This window comes from Equus caballus, chromosome X (genome assembly GCF_041296265.1).
Source record: "Equus caballus isolate H_3958 breed thoroughbred chromosome X, TB-T2T, whole genome shotgun sequence".
NCBI classification, from domain to species: domain Eukaryota; kingdom Metazoa; phylum Chordata; class Mammalia; order Perissodactyla; family Equidae; genus Equus; species Equus caballus.
The window spans coordinates 12,618,159-12,635,514 of NC_091715.1; the positions used below are offsets into that span (position 1 = coordinate 12,618,159).

Below are 17,356 nucleotides of genomic sequence, written 5' to 3' on the forward strand. Positions count from 1 at the left end.
TGTGTTGCAAAAAAGAAAAAAATGTGGGGGCACGGGAGGACAATTAGGGCTTCACCCAGTGACTTTTTAAGAGTATTTGGAGGCTGGAAAAGGACACAGGAGGTTATTAAGGCGAAGGGAAGAACACACAAACCACTGAAGGAGAAAGGATCTAACTATGGACGATAGAAGAGTTTGGAGTGAGATGGAAGGGTTAGGAAAGTGGTGAAAATTTTCACTAACCAGTGTGAGTCGCTAGAGTGCCGAGTTAGACAAGTCACTGAGGACCTGGTGGAGTTTAGAAACCACAATTGTGTAATGATGTCCAGCTATAATTTTGCAAGATATATATAGGCGGATATATAAATATAGATAGTTGTGATAAAACCGGAGTTTGCCGGTTGACTAGAATGGAAGGACAAGAGAGGGAGGAAGTTTAGGGCGCTGAAAGAATGTGATTGTAGGAATGGTCCAGGGGTCTAGTACACAGAGGAAAGGAAGGGGAGCAGCAGGAAGCTGATAGACTAGGAGAAAGAAAAGAGAGGACCAAAGACAAGGGCCTATGGGAACTGGCGAGTTGTCACCAGAGTGTGGAAGCACTTACAGGGAATGATACGGTTTAGGGTGTGACTGCTGAAACGAGTCAAGTGAGATGGGCATCACTGGGATTGGGTCTAGTGCCCCCAGGCTAGCGTGTGGTACATCCAGGGCCCTGGAAGGATGGCGGAAGTTGGAGGAGTCAGGTGAGGTCAAGGAATCAAGTTGTCACTGAATGTGGAGAGTGACTCTGAAGCTAATAGATGACAATAACAAGGTCGGGTAGAGGATTGTATGGCACAATTAAATGAATTTCAAAGCAAAAGAGTTTCTCCCCACCAAGGATGACAGGGCAGTGTCGTGGAAGAAGCAGTAAAGAGCTGGGGACAGTGACGCCAACTTCTGGCAGAATGAGCAGAGGCTCTGCTCAGCAGGGGAGACCCAAGTCTCCAAGGCCAAAAAATAAGGAAGTACATTTTTTTTTAAAGGAGGAAACACCTTCTAAAAAGGCCAGAGGCATGGAGGAGTTTGTTAATGAAACAAGTCCTCCAGAGGGCCCAGTAGAAAGGATGTTTGTGCAATGGGTTGACCTCGATGGCAATACTAATACCTGTCACATATGTAAAGTTTCCTTCCATATTTCAGTACTTGATTTCCTTTTTACAACCAGGACAGTTATTATGATCCCCTTTTTATAATGAAGAACCCGAGGCTTAGAGATGTGAAGTGCCCTGACCAAAGGTACGTTAATTAATATGAGTTGCAAAGCTAGGACATCAAGGCAAAATGTCCTCAAAGCCAGACTCTTCACAGGATGTAGGGCCTCATCCTTACCATCTATGAGACTAATGGATGAAAGGTTTTTTGGGTTTTATTTATTTATTTTTTTTTTGATGAGGAAGATTGGCCCTGAGCTAACATCTGTTGCCAATCTTCCTCTTTTTGCTTGAGGAAGATTGTTGCTGAGCTAACACCTGTGCCAACTTCCTCTATTTTGTATGTGGGACACTGACCGCCACAGCATGGGTTGATGAGTGCCATGCCCGGGATCCAAACCTGCAAACCCCAGGCCACCAAAGTGGAGTGTGCGAACTTAACCACTACACCACCGGGCCAGCCCCAACAAAAGATATTTTGTGACTACAAAGGGGTTATTATAACTATTGTATTATTACTACGAAATGGGAGAAAAATTTGATAACAGGCTTCAGATCAACTGATTTGTGTGGGATAAGGGTGTGTCCTGATTCAAGTGTTTATTCATGGCCTACTGGCAGCATAGGATTGTGCTGGGCCCTTGAGAGGATGACAGAGATGAAAAGGAAGTCCGGCATTAAGTTGACTGCTCATTTTCTTTTATAATCTTTTATTTTGAAGAATTCTACCTTTCAGAATGATTATAAAACTGCCTGTGCCCTGGGGAACACAGCCTTCACCGTGGTTTTGGTGAAGTAAGGCTGAATGGGCGGGCCCCACCTCTGCTATGGGAAGGGCCAGCACAATGTTCCTTTTGCGGATGAAGAAACTTGAAGGGCAGGAACGAGGAGAAACAAATCAAGATTATTCACCTATTAGATAGTGGAGTTAGAACCCCCCCCCCCCCCACTCCAGGCTTCTGATTGAAATTCCGCGCTCATTACAATCATACTTGAACCAAATATCCTTTTTCTACAAAATGTCAACCACTTTCAGGTTCTCACTGATTTAATAAGTCCTAGAAAGGCATTGGTCCTAAGATGCGTCCTGACTTTCAAAGCTGAATCAATACCCAGACTCTAAAAACATGATGGAATGTCACTGATGCCACTGAATTGTACACTTAGAAATGGTTAAAATGGCAAATTTTGTTATATATATTTTACCACAGTTTTTTAATTAATAGTGTAATATACCAAAAACCATTGAATTGTACACTTTAAACAGGTAAATTATATGTCAATAAAGGTATTTGGAAAAAAAAAAAACAGGTTGGAGTTGTTAAGCTAAAGTCCTGGCCCTGATATGGAAATATACTCAGGCTGGAAAACCAGACAGCAGGGCAATCAGAACTGTGCTCCGGCCCCCACATATTCACACAGGTCACTGGAACTAGGCTACTCTTCTCCAAATGGTGGGAGAAGGAATAATGGGTGTCCTTCCCCAACAGATTGCTTGAGACTACTTGAGAAATATGCTTCATGAATTCTCTGCTCTGAATGAGGTAGTTGTTCACCTACCCAGTTTTTTTGTTCGTTTGTTTACATGTTATTATGGAAAACGTTAAATATACAGAAAAGCAGACATAAAAGTATAACCACCCAGCTTCAACAATGACCAACACACGGCCAGGCTTGTTTCATCCATCTCCCTACCCATTTGCCCCCATCCTGTATTAATTTGAAGCAACTGTCAGACATCCAGTCATTTCATTGATAAATATTTCAGTTTGATTCTCTAAAAACAAAGAACTCCTTTGAACACACGCAGACAATACCATTACCACATTTAAAAATTAACAACTCCTGGGGCTGGCCCCGTGGCCCAGCGGTTAAGTTCCCACGTTCCGCTGCAGGTGGCCCAGTGTTTCGTTGGTTTGAATCCTGGGCTCGGACATGGCACTGCTCATCAAACCACGCTGAGGCAGCGTCCCACATGCCACAACTAGAAGGACCCACAACGAAGAATATACAACTATGTACTATGTACCGGGGGGCTTTGGGGAGAAAGAGGAAAAAAGAAAATCTTTTAAAAAAAAATTAGCAATTCCTAAATCCATCAACACATGAACGGATAAGCAAAATGTGGTATTATACACATGCAAGGGAATATTATTCAGCCTTTTTAAAGGTAGTCTAAGGGAGAATTTTAAGGAAATTCTAACACATACTACAACATGGATGAACCTTGAGGACATTTGCTAAGTGAAATAAGCCAGTCACAAAAAGACAAATACGGTGTGATTCCACTTATTGTGTTCCTGGAGTAGTCAAACTCATAAAGACAGAAAGTAGCGTGGATGCCAGAAGCTGCCGGGAGGGGAGAATGGGGAGTTAACAGATACAGAATTTCAGTTTTGCAACAAAAGCTTTGGAGATTAGTTGCACAACGCTGTGAATGCACTTAGCACTACTGAACTATACACTTAAAAATGGTTAAGATGATAAACTTTATGTGTACAATTAAAATTTTTAAAACGACCCCTTAATTTCATGAACTATCTAGTGCCCAAATTTCCGATTCTTACAAATGTCATATTTTTTTCCCGAATGTGTTTGTTTGAATTAGAATCCAAATAAAATCCACAAATTGCCCTGGGTTATGTCTCTTAAATCGTTTTTAATCTATAGGTTCCCCTTCCCCTACTTCCTTGCAATTTAGTTGAAGAAACAACGTTGTTTGTCCTGTGGTTTCTCACAGCCTAGATTCTGCTCCCCGCATCCCGTGGTGTCCTCTAACACTTTCCTCTGTCCTCTGTATTCCCTCTGTAAATCGGTAGTCGGACCGAGAGGCCCCGGGCTAGTTTTATTTATTTTTTTTTAAAGATTTTATTTTTTCCTTTTTCTCCCCAAAGCCCCCGGTACATAGTTGTATATTCTTAGTTGTGGGTTCTTCTAGTGGTATGTGGGACGCTGCCTCAGCGTGGTCTGATGAGCAGTGCCATGTCCGCACCCAGGATTCGAACTAACGAAACACTGGGCCGCCTGCAGCGGACCGCGCGAACTTAACCACTCGGCCACGGGGCCAGCCCCACCCGGGCTAGTTTTTATTTGGACTCAGGAGGAGGATAAAGATATCGATTTCCGCGAGCCGGTCCGGCTGGACTCGAAAAGGAGAGGCTAAATCACCAGCCACGCTGCTGAGAGTGACAAAGACGCCGTTCACACGCCCAGGGCGGTCACCAACGAAGCTGAGAAAGAAGAAATAGGGGCGGGGCGAGACTACGTGGGGAAAACCCTTTAACCATTTTCCACGCGCGCGCAACGCAGTTACCGAAACAACCCGCCAGCGGGGGCGGGGCCTTTGGCAGGAAGTGACGCCTGAGCGGCTGGCGGCAGAGTTGCCATAGAGGCGGGGAGACGGCTAGACGGGCTGCTCCGGGGTCGCACTTCCGGCCATCTCCCTGGGAGACGCGCATTGTGGAGTCAGGAGCGGGCAGTGAGCGCTAGGGTCTCCAGTGGCCCGGACCGCGGCGGCGGCCCCGCGAGCGGGATGTTCCGGGGTTTGAGCAGTTGGTTTGGCTTGGAGCAGCCGGCGGCGGGTGGCCGGCAATCCGAGGGAGACGGGCAGCCCGAGGGAGACGCTCCACCCGAGCAACGCTCCGAGACGGTGGCGGAGCCGGCACCGCAGCAAACGGGGGACCAGGAGCTTCTTCACCAGGCCAAAGGACTCGGCAGTGAGTCTCCCCCGGCCCGCGGGACCATGGAGTGGCGCACAGTGCCCGCATCCCTCCTCTTGACGCCCCCGGGGCGTGGGCGCGACTGGTCCCGAGGTGTGGGGTGGGGGGAAGGGGAGGAGGGTGTGTCAGTCGGTCGGTCCTCTCGGGAACGGAAGACGTTGGTGAGGATCTGGGCGAGGCTGAAGCTTCATCTAGCAGTCAAATCCTTTGCCTGAAGTTCCTGGTGACATGTCATTCTTTGCAAAGTGTGTAAACATTGGGAACAGGGCCGCAGTAAAGCGGTGTGACACCACGTCTTTAGATTTGACGAGGAATCTTTTTGTCGAACTCGCCGACTTTCACCTTCACACTTCTCCACCCCCACGACAGGGGACGTTGGGAGCTTGAGTTGGCTGGAAAAAGTGCCTTTTGCCCTTAGGGCAGAATGTGTTGTCCGATGGCGATTGAGGAAGAGTTACTGAAGGCCTCCATGAGGCTCATCTCCTTTTTAAAGGTGGAATGGGAGTTTTTTCCTTAAGGCGGGAGAGTAGCTACCAATTACTGTCTGTGATGTGCAAGTTTCATTACTAGATGTTTTATGAACGGTATCTCATTTCATCTGTTAAACACCCAGTGAGTGGGGGGAACAAGCCCAGAGTTAAATTGGCTCAAAGTTATACTGACAGAAAGTGGTAGAAGTGGAATTTGAACCCACATCAGTCTAAGTTCAAAGCCTATGCTCTTTCCGAGCTTACAGTGTAGTTGGGGAGGAGAGTAGAAGTAGTAGGCTTGAAGAAGAAACACATGCTCTAGTAATTCTGATTCTGGAGAGACCTTGGCGGGCTTAAATAGTCAAAGAAAACTAAAGGTGGGCCCTAAAGCGGACAGCACTACAAGTGAGAGAATTTCAGCAAAGGTAGATATGAAATTCAGCAAGTATTTTTTAAGAATCTATTAAAAGGCAAGCGCACAGGGGAGACTGGAGCCTAAGAGTGGAGAAACACATATTTGAATAAGAAATTCTCGGACGTTCAAAAAGTTTACTGTGGGGGGGGGCGTGGCGGGGAAAATAGACATCATCTCAAATCGGGCAGTACATCATCTCAGCCCAAGGCCCCGCCCCCAAACAGAGCACAAGAGAAATCACTAAAGAGGGAACAACTATTTTCTGTGTAGAAAATGGGAAAGAAAGGAGTTTGGAATATTCTAGAGATGTGAAGAGATGAACTTGCCTAGAGCAGAGAGGCTGTGTTAGGTAGTTGGGGTAGATCAGAGTGGGACCACATTAGGAAAAGCAGCGTTTGGGTGCTTACTTAACTTCAGAGAACATAGAGAATCATCTTCATTTGTCTTCAGAGGAGTGTCAAAAGTGACTTCTTAAAGCTTAGTGAGGGCTTTATTGTCAACTTGCAACCTCATGTTTGTGTTTGGTAATAAAGACCTGTGAATAGTTTTTAAAAGATGTTTGGATATGGATGTCTACTTTGGAGCTTAGTGCTGCCGGCTGTCTCTTCCCTCACCAGTACCCCTCTCCCCACCCACACGCACATTGTGAATGCAAAGTTTCTGAATAAATGAGAGCTCTTGGTTCTGAAATTTATGATTTTAGAAAGATGTAAAGTTTCTAGTTTATACCCAAGCCTGCAGAAAGACGAGAGAGATGATCAGATGTTTTTTATCTCTACTTATTGATCCTAAGAGGTATGTTATCTTTAAAAAGGCCAATTTATGTTTTGAAAACTGAAGTGAAACATCTCTGAGCCTGACTCGCACTAAGTAGATTAGTTTCTTTAGCCTTTTAAAATCTTAGGGAATCTCCTGGGAGTCCCATTTGTTGTGTGAACATTTGTTGAGTGCCTGCCTTCAGGACTGGACCCTAAATACTTCTGGTTTGTGGTGACCTATTTATGAATATAGGCAACTCACCAGTTGCAAGTGGTGGACACCCAGGCCTGCATTCCACTCCCTCACTAAAACCAAACCTTCCCATCCTTGGCCCTCACGCCCCAAAGTAACTTCTTATTCAGCACAAATTGGTTAGTTGGTTTTTGTTAAAGTCGACCAAATTAGAGCTTTGTCTGTTTTCTTTATCTCTTTATCCAGGTCCATGCCCAGGAAGGGAAGAAGGGCCACCTCCTCTTCCTTCTCCTATGAGAGTGCTATTAGTATTTGCAGTGGAACTGTGTTAATTAGGGCTATCCTCTTCTTTTTCTGTAGGGAAAGTGCATTTCAGGTTCTAGATGCCCAGCTTGCTTAGTTTATAACTAAAAGGACTCCAAAAGTTAGTGTGTACGTAGGAAAATATATATGTGCTTTGAGTAGAAGTAAAATAGCCATTTCAGTTCTGTTGACAAAGCCAGGTTTGCCACAAGGAAAGCAGTGCAGATGGTCAAGAGCTTGGATCCCGTGGCTTATGAACAATACTAAAAAGGTGTTTTTGTAGAAAATAAGTCATTTTGTGTTACTTAAGGGGACAAGTCTAAATCCGACAGGTATAAATGACAAGGGAAGTGTAAAGGATTTTCTAATTAGAGATGGATGACAGTAATAATTGGCTGCCCTTTGAAGTCGTGTGCTGCTTCTCATTTCTGGAAGTGGGGTTACCTGGGTGGGAGTTGAATTAGGTAACCTCTAAAGTCCCTTCCAACACAAAGATTCTACAATTGTATGAAGTGTAATATTTTTGAAAAAATAAGCAGCCTCTTCATAAGAATATTAATTTTCTATGGCCTGTATATGCCTTAGAAACCACTATCTGCCTATTATTTTCGTATTCTATCAGCAAGCCTTAAACTCTGCCTTCTTCTCTTTGGTAAATTTATGCTTTTTCAGAACTTTGAGAACTTTCCTACTTCCTTTACCCTCATCATTCCATGAGTTCTGCAAGCCCTGTCACTTGCTCATCTGATGTGAGGTAGTATGGGATTGGGGCATGAGCTTGCCCTTTAGAGGCGGATAGGCTCTGTCTGAGTTCCCTACACTACTCTTGTCTTTATTGTGATGTCATTTGCAAATTACAGAAAGTCCATCAAACAGACTTAACAAGAAGACCTTGATTGTGTCCGAGGTCCCCAAGACCACCCCCAGGTTTGATGAGCACCCACCAAAATTGGGGTTGTTTTGGCAGGGAGGAAGGAGATAGGCTATTGGCTAGGCAGTCAGCAAGGTCTGCCCCTCTCTTGATGGATGAATCATTTATCTTCTGTGAGCCTCGGCTTTCCTGTCTGTAAACTGGGAAGATTATACCTCCTCTTCCTAGGATGGTTGTGAGACTAAAATGACGTAATGAAAATTAAGGTGAAATGACTACTTTTGATGTTGGCGATCTGGCCCTCCTTCCGTAAAGTTGCTGAGTGTACTCTCTCACAGACGTTTTACTTAGACTTCCTTTTCTTCTTTGGTTGCTGCTTCAGTTCAGACCCTCTCTGTGCCTAAGTTCCTGAAGTGGCCATTGTACTCCTGTTACTTCCTGTTAACTCTTAGTCTCAATTTTTTCTAGCCGCTTAATAAAAACTGTCTTTCACTTGGTGTCAGTTGATCTTTTTGCAAAATTAGTAAACCGCTTCTCATCTCTGTGGGCTTCTTACCTGAAAATCTCTCGTCGTGCTCTCCCACTTCCCACTCCCTCTGACTTCGGAATGCAGGCTGCTCTCTAATTGCTCTTGGGGGACCTTCTCCCTCCCTTCTCTGAGTGCCTGTTTAATGAATACTCTTGCTCCTCTTGTTGTCTTTCAGTCTTTGTTTAGAAATGGGCATTCCTTGAGGGTGAGAACTCTGCTTTCTCTAATGCTCAATATGTTCAGTGTACGCCACCCATGGAGTCATGAAAATCTGAGAATTGAAATTATTTTGCTAAAATACCAGTTTTTAAATTACAGTCCTCCCTTAGAATAAAAATGATGATTCTAATTCAAAACGTATTCCTGAGAAAGCCTTAAAGGGAATCCTGCTCTTGTAGAACTTTAGATTTCTTTGTGTATCTGCAAAGAATATTTTTACAAAGTAGTGTAGCTGTCTAGTCATTTTCTCATACTACTTTGGGTAAATAGACTAGTCATAACCGAAGAGGAATGAAGGCTCTCTCTAAAGCTCAGCACTCATTATGTCACTCCCCGTTCATCTATTCAGCAAGGCCTTACTGGTCACTCACAGGGATACACTGGTGAATCAGACAGCCTTGGTCCCTACCCCAGTGAGACTTAGGATGGGCCTTTAGTCTAGCTGAGAAGACAGATTCACCAAGTAATCGATAGAGTGTCATGAATATTGGTGATTGGGCAACACAGGTGCTGAAAGGACACATCTCAGGGGCGCCTACTTCTGTCAAGGAGCCGGGGAACATTGCCTGAGAAGTGATCTGTAAGCGGAGACCCACAAGATGTGGATTAGCCAGATAAAGGGAGGGCAGATAAAAGTGGGTCAAACCAAGGAGTAACATTTGAGGCCTCTTGGAGATACTCAAGAATTTCTTGTGGTCATATGAATGTAGAATAGGAGAGGAGAGAATGGCAAGAATGAGACCAGAGACAAGAGTGTCCTGTGGTATAGTCACAGTGGGGTGTTGGTGTCATTGACAGATGACCACCACCAGGCACAGTGGGAGAGAGTGGATTTTTTAATGGTAAAGGTTGTGGGAAGTGGAGAGATGGTCATTCAGATTGGGAGATACTACGGCTGCTCCCAGCTAGTTGGACAAGTTGCCTGATTCTCTGGAAGTGATCCCACCCACAGAGTGGTGGGATTTATTTAAGCAGGTATGCCAAGCTCCCTTTGCCATTCTTATCGGGGGTTTTCTCCCTGCCTGAGTATCGTGAGAGTCAACCCACCTGCCCTCTCAGCAGGTGTAAGTAGCAGAGGCAAGACTGCCCTGCCTGACAGGGTATTTCCTGTGAGATGAGGAGATTCAAAGGCCAGTTGCCGTGGAGCATCCCCCCAAGAGGTCCAGTTCAAGACCTGCCTGAGGTCACTTCGTGCAGCACAGATTGTGTACAGTGTGGACTTTGAAATGATATTCGTCTACGTACAGTCCTTTATACCATAGTGCCATAGAGCCTTGAGACATGTCTTTTCAGGTCTTCAGGAAAGCTAGTTTTGTGTTTTTGTTTTGTTTTGTACAGGTGAAAGTTTTTGTGTTCCAGTTTTAATTTTGTTCTACATATTTTCTCATTATTAGTTAAGAAGGATTTATATTTATATTAGGGCTTTCCAAAATTTTTACTTATTAAAAATTCCCCCAAATTTATCATGGGATGGGTTAATCTAGGAAAGGAGGGACGGTTTTTCTTTGAATAGGAGGGCAAAAGGAGAAAATGAAGACGGGATACTTAGGGTCTAGAAAGGAAAGAAAGTAAAAAGAGCCTTGATCTTATTTGTAAAGTGGGAGGGGACTGAGACAGGTTAGAACTAGAGACTGAGGAACGGCAAGACAAGTTTGAAACAGCTACTCCGGTGAACTGGGGAGTATGCTAATGGTCTTTGAAAGAGATGGAGTAGAGGCTCGGGATGGATAGCCAGTCCACCAAGACAGTGGGGGACTGTCAGTGCTTCACATTCCTTGTTGCAACTCCTAATTAACAAGGAACGTGCCCTATGGTTTAAAATTCTTCTAAGAGCTCTTTAAGGGGAAAATCACCAATATAAAGACCGTTGTACTTGAATGGAGCCTAGACTCTTTTTTTATTCTTTACAGACTATCTGTTTAACTTTGCAACGGCTGCTACAAAAAAGATAACCGAATCAGTTGCTGAAACAGCACAAACGATAAAGAAATCAGTAGAAGAAGGAAAGATAGATGACATCATTGATAAGGTACATTTAAATATCTTTTGGAAGTCAAAATTTATGAAATTCATTAACAGCCAATATAATCATGCCTTCTTCTTATGAACTTGATTAACCCAAGTAGGATATCATATTCTGATTAAAAAAAATGTTGTTGAGATTCTTAGCTTTTTCTTTCTTTTCCTTTTTTTTTTAAAAAAAAAAGATTTTATTTTTCCTTTTTCTCCCCAAAGACCCCGGTACATAGTTGCATACTTTTAGTTGTGGGTCCTTCTAGTTGTGGCATGTGGCATGCTGCCTCAGCATGGCTTGATGAGCGGTGCCATGTCCGCACCCAGGATCCGAACTGGCAAAGCCCTGGGCCGCCAAAGCAGAGTGCGTGAACTTGGTCGTGGGGCCGGCCCCCTCTTTCTTTTTATATAACAAGTAGCTATGATATAAATTATTTGATTTAAATAACTTTGGTTTTAATTTTAGTGTATTTTAAAATACATTGATACTTTTGGGTAATACTAAACTTTTCATATTGTGAGTTTAATTTTAAACTGTAGCTATTTCCAAAGATATTTATGCCTTTGCATCATTCATTTAAATTTTTAAAGGCCTAGCCCATTAGGAACAACCCTGTTAAGACTCTAAGGAGTGAGTTTGTTTACTTTTTGTGGTGGTAAGGTGCAGGCCTAGGGAATTTCATTGATGTTGGTAATTATTTGAACTAAGGAGGTCACCAATTAAACTTTAGATAGCTTGTTATTTACATACTTTGTTGTGTGTACTATTTCTTAGAATGAGATTTGACCTGGCTTTTATTGTTTTTTGGAATAACACAAAAATTCAGTTTTTAACTCATTTTGTTTTTGCATTTGAAAAGATAATCTATCATAAAGGGGGTTGTATACTTAAAATTCGAAAATGTTGAATTTCTCCTTTCGTTGGGGAAAGAGGGAAATATCACTTTTTTAGCCTTTCTATTTGAAGAAAATGAGTCAGATGTCTCAGACTTCAGAAATCTTGAATGTAATTATTATCTAGTAATAAACTTTTCAAAGTAATGTGACTCTTTATGCATTTTTTAACAGACAATTATAGGAGATTTTCAGAAGGAGCAGAAAAAATTTGTTGAGGAACAGCATACCAAAAAATCAGGTATGGTATAGGTTTGTTGTACACGACTGACTTACCTGCCAAATTTTATCGAGCACCTATTGCATGCCAGACAGCACGCTGAGACTCTGAGAATACAAAGATGTGTCAGTAACAGTCCCGGTCTTTGGGTAGCACAAAGACTAGTTGGGATGACAAACTCACAAACCTTCGGGGTTGGCAGGAAGGAAGGAAGTCATTCCCTGCGCCTGGGATGGTGGGTGAGGTCAGCCAGTGACAGCCCTCTGGGGAGCTGGCTCTGAAGGAGAGAGAGGAAGCTTTGATTTTTCACCTTGTAACATGTCCAGCACAGTGTATCCTGTACACATAATAGGCACTTAGCAGATGTTAGCTCCCTCTTCATTCTCTTCAGGAGAAAAAAATGAAAGAGCTTTTCAGGGGAGTGACAGAGGGCCGTGAAAAGTCATGGGGTGTTTAGGGAACTTAATACATTTTTTACTGACAAATGCTTGTTTAAATGTTTGCAGTTACAAAGTCTCAAAATGCCTACTTTTACCGTTTGGTGGTGTTCAAACACAGAACTAGCCTCATGTCTTTGAATTTGGCAAAAGTGTGAAATAATTCGCTTGGTTTGAGCAGTGCCACAAATTCAAAAAGAACTAGTTAGTCCTGTGGCAAGTTCCTGTCAGGCATTGTCACGACTAGGTAAACTCAAAAGTATGAAGCACCTCTTTGGGACAAATAAACTATACAAACTAGCATAACTTAGTGATTCATGGGAAGCAGTAAGTTTGATCCTGGCTTGGAGACTTGGTGTTAGAACTGGTTGGTGCCTCTGCGATAAGAACTGTGAGGGACAGGTGTGAAGGATTAGAGGCAATTTCAGTTATGAGGTGCCCAGTAGATAACCTGGTGAGAGGAACTCGTACAAAAGCAGGAAAGGGAATGCAGGTGGCATATCGGGAAAATTCTGTTACTCAGTGGCACTAGTCACATTTCAGATGCCGCAGAACCGCAAGGAGCTAGTGGCTTCCATATTGGACAGCGCAGATACAGAACACTTCCATCATTGCAGAAAGTTCTGTTGGTCAGCACTGCTTTAAATTAACTGAACGGGGTCTAGCAGTAGTTTATTCCAGTTTGAAGCATGGGGAGAATTCTAGTGATACAGATTATTAGTCAAGTCATGTAGAAACCATGAGAGTCGGTGAGCTCCTCAATGAAAAGTGTGTCAGGCAGTAAGAGAGCTGAGCAGACATCTACAGTGTTGAGGGGAAGGGAGGAACGGAAGGAATTGACAGTTTCTGAGTGCCTGCCACATGGCTGGCAGTTTGTGTATAGCATCTCCTTTAATAAAAGGAAGGATCAGCAAGATTAAGTAATTTGCTGAAGGTCACTCAGCTGGTAAGTCATGAAACAAATCTGCCATCAAAACCAGTGCCCATTTACCCAAGAGAGAGAACAGCTAGAAGAGAGAAGCAATGGGGGGGGTGGGTTTGCAGCCATACCAGTAGCTTGGGCCTTGAGAGGGCCTCATTATCTGAGGCTAAGTAGCATTAGGACAGGCTGCCTAAGGTGAATAGACTTAAGATGGAGACCAACATGTTAAATGGGGTAAGCAAGTTTTGAAGGGCCTTTACCCTAATTTTTAAAAAGTATGAAAATGTTTATTCTATCTTATAATTAAGAGAATTTGGATTATAATTGCCACTATTTGCTTGCTTAGGATGAGCCAAAGAATGAACCTGGTGTCTTTCTGTCTGTCCATGTGTCCATCCATGCATGCACATAACTTTTCTTTCTTTCTTTTTTTTTTTCCTCCGCGAAGCCTTTTATTGGGGGGAGGGCGAGGGTCTCAGTCCTTCTTGGCTGCCGCCTTCCGCATGGCCGCCAGCGCGTTGCTCAACTCCTCCCTCTTCCTCTTGGCGCGGATGTGCATTCCCACCCTCCTCTTGATGAACTTGAGCGTGCGCTTGTCCTTGGAGACCTTGAGCAGCTCCATGGCTTGCCGCTCGTATACGGGGCGAAGCCGCACACACCTCCTGGATCACGTTACACACGAACTTGGTGTGCTTGGTGAGGCGCCCGCGGTGGCAGTTGTGCCTCCGCTTGCTCATGTTCTTGGTTACCTTGTGGCCCTTGTTGAGGCCCACGGCCATGGGGTAGCGCAGGGCCATGGCTGCTGCTCTCCAATGGCGGCTGCGGCGGAAGGAAGCTGCACATAACTTTTCTATCAGCAGTAGGATGTCCCTTCCATTTGACTTTTGTAGCATAATAGAAAAAGGGATTATTTATGCAAAACTGTTTGGACCCTCTGCATGTATATCTTCTGTGCTGCCCACCCCCTCCGCAGCCTTAGCTCTGCCCTCTTGCCCTGCTCCAGGCTCAGACAGTAGAGCTGAGCCTCCACTCCTCTACACTTGCTGTTCCCTCTGAACACCACCTGCACACACTCACCACTGAACTCCTCCTAGACTAGGATCCGCTTCCCAGTCACCACAGAAAGCTCCGCGGGACTCACCTCTCCAGGTGGTTGCCCTCTGTTGTCTGGCATGATAATCCTGCTGAGTTGTAATCATCTCTTTTTCTTGTGAGCCCAGAACGACATAGGCTGGGTGTTAGTTGTCTTGGTATTCCTGGCATTTAGCGTCTGAAGGCTCAGTGAGGATTTGATCCCAGCCTGTTGCTGATTCCCCCCGATTTGCCCATTTCTTTCTTCGTTTGCTTTCACTCCTGACAACCCTTTTCTCAATTCCTAATCACTTATCTTGCACCCTCCTTATCACCTTTTGTCCTGAATAAAGTACAGTAACTTTTTATAAAAGCTTTTTGTTTGAAAGTGATTTCAATTTACAGAAAAGTTGCAAGACTAAAAGTAGTACAGAGAACACCTGTATGCCCTCCACCTAGATTGTTAAACTTGTATTCCATTCGCGTTATCATTTGCACTTGCTTTCTTGCTCTGTGTGTGTTTTTCTTTCTATTCCATTCAGTGTGTATTTCCTAAGAATTAGGGATATTCTCTTACATAATCACTAACTGTACGGTTACCAGCTTTAGGAAATACAACATTGATATAATATGCATATTCTAATTATGTCAGTTGACCCAGTAATGTCCTTTCTACATTTTTCCCCTCAATACAGCATCCTGCAGGGTACAGTATTGCATTTTTTTGTCATGTCTCTTAGCCTCCTTTTTTTTTTTTTCTCCCCAAAGCCCCAGTACATAGTTGTATATCCTAGTTGTAAGTCCTTCTAGTCCTTTGTGGGATGCCTCCACGGCATGGCTTGTATAGGTCCGCACCCAGGATCCAAACCAGTGAACCCTGGGCCACCAAAGTGGAGCGTGCGAACTTAACCACTAGGCCACTGGACCAGCCTCTCTTAGCTGCCTTTATTTCTGTTTATTTATTTATTTTTATTGAGTTCATAATAGTTTACATCATCGTGAAATTTCAGTTCTACATTATTTCTTGTCTGTCACCACATAAGTACTTCCCTTCACCCCCTGTGCCCACCCCCCAGCCCCCTTCCCCTGGTAGCTACTGAACTGTTTTCTTTGTCCATGTGTTTGTTTATAGTCCACATATGAGTGGAATCATATGGTGTTTGTCTTTCTCGGTCTGGCTTATTTTGCTTAGCATAATTCCCTCCAGTTCCATCCATGCTGTTGCAAATGGGATGATTTTGTCTTTTTTATGGCTGAGTAGTAGTCCATTGTGTGTGTGTGTGTGTGTGTGTGTGTGTGTGTGTATGTATACACATACATACATATATACCTGTATACACACTACATCATCTTTGTCCAATCATCGGTCGATGGGCACTTGGATTGTTTCCATGTCTTGGCTATTAGGAATAGTGCTGCAATGAACGTAGGGGTGCGTATGTTACTTTGCATTGTTGATTTCAATTTGTTTGGGTAGATACCCAGTAGTGGGATAGCTGGGTCTTATGGTAGTTCTGTTTTTAGTTTTTTGAGAAATCTCTATACTGTTTTCCATAGTGGCTGCACCAGTTTGCATTCCCGCCAGCAGTGTGTGAGGGTTCCCTTCTCTCCACACCCTCTCCAACATTTGTTATTTTTAGTCTTAGTGATTATAGCCATTTTAACAGGCGTAAGGTAATATCTTGGTGCAGTTTTGATTTGCGTTTCCCTGATGATTCGTGATGTTGAACATCTTTTCATGTGTTTATTGGCCATCTGTATATCTTCTTTGGAAAAATGTCTGTTCATATCCTCTGCCCATTTTTTGATTGGGCTATTTCTTTTTTTGTTGTTCAGTTGTGTTAGTTCCTTATATATTACGGAGATTAACCCCTTGTCAGATATATGATTTATAAATATTTTCTCCCAGTTGGTGGGTTGTCTTTTTGTTTTGATCCTAGTTTCTTTTGCCTTGCAGAAGCTCTTTAGTCTGATGAAGTCCCACTTGTTTGTTTTTTCTTTTGTTTCCCTTGTCGGAGAAGACATGGTATTCAAAAAGATCCTTTTAAGTTCTATGTCAAAGAGTGTATTACCTATATTATTTTCCAGGAGTTTGATGGTTTCAGGACTTATCTTCAAGTCTTTGATCCATTTTGAGTTTATTTTTGTGTATGGTGTGAGATAATGGTCTACATTCATTCTATTGCATGTGGCTGTCCACTGTTCCCAACACCATTTATTGAAGAGACTATCCTTTCTCCATTGTATGTTCTTGGCACCTTTGTTGAAGATTAGCTGTCCGTAGATGTGCGGTTTTATTTCTGGGCTTTCAGTTCTGTTCCATTGATCTGTGTGCCTGTTTTTGTACCAGTACTATGCTGTTTTGATCACTATGGCTTTGTAGTACATTTTGAAGTCAGGGCTTGTGATGCCTCCAGCTTTGTTTTTTCTCAATATTGTTTTAGCAATTTGGGGTCTTTGGTTGCCCCATATGCTACTAGCATCCTTTAATCTGGAACATTTCCATGACCTTTCTTTGTCTTTTATGATGTTAATTTTTTTTTTTTTAAGATTGACAGCTGAGCTAACATCTGTTTCCAATCTTTTTTTTTCCCTTCTTTTTCTCCCCAAAACCCCCCAATACATAGTTGTATATTGTAGTTGTGGTCCTTATCGTTGTGCTATGTGGGGTGCCGCCTCAACATGGCCTGATGAGCGGTGCCATATCCATGCCCAGGATCTGAACGGGTGTAACCCTGGGCCACTGAAGCGGAACGCTTGAACTTAACCACTCCACCATGGGGCCAGCCCCTGACGTTAATATTTTTGAAGAATACCTCCCCTGCTTTTTTTTTTTTTGAGGAAGATTAGCCCTGAGCTAATGTCTGCCGCCAATCCTCCACTTTTTGCTGAAGAAGACTGGCCCTGAGCTAACATCCGGGCCCATCTTCCTCTACTTTACATGTGGGACGCCTGCCACAGCATGGCTTGCCAAGTGGTGTGTAGGTCCACACCCAGGGCCTGAGCTGGCGAACCCTGGGCCACCAAAGTGGAACATGTGAACTTAACTGCTGTGCCACCAGGCCAGCCCTCTCCTGCTATTTTTAAATAGACCATTCCTTGTTTGCGCTTTGTCTGGTATTTCCTCATGATTAGATTTAGATTATGCAT

At 43.6% G+C, this 17,356-nt stretch overlaps 1 protein-coding gene and 1 pseudogene across 2 annotated transcripts in view; one reads left to right on the forward strand and one right to left on the reverse strand.

The window, feature by feature from the left end:
• Positions 1–4,418: 4,418 nt before the first annotated feature.
• The window catches only part of SYAP1 (synapse associated protein 1), a 32,924-nt gene continuing 19,986 nt past the window's right edge, over positions 4,419–17,356 (forward strand). The window contains exons 1-3 of one of the 2 annotated variants that reach the window (XM_001490807.6): positions 4,419–4,888; positions 10,560–10,678; positions 11,731–11,797. In XM_001490807.6, coding sequence (XP_001490857.1) covers positions 4,705–4,888; positions 10,560–10,678; positions 11,731–11,797 — 370 coding nt within the window. In that variant the 5' untranslated portion in view covers positions 4,419–4,704. The remainder of the gene's footprint in view (positions 4,889–10,559; positions 10,679–11,730; positions 11,798–17,356) is intronic. The other variant, XM_070256984.1, reaches the window with a different exon arrangement.
• On the reverse strand, positions 13,511–13,949 carry LOC138921757 (large ribosomal subunit protein eL36 pseudogene; annotated as a pseudogene).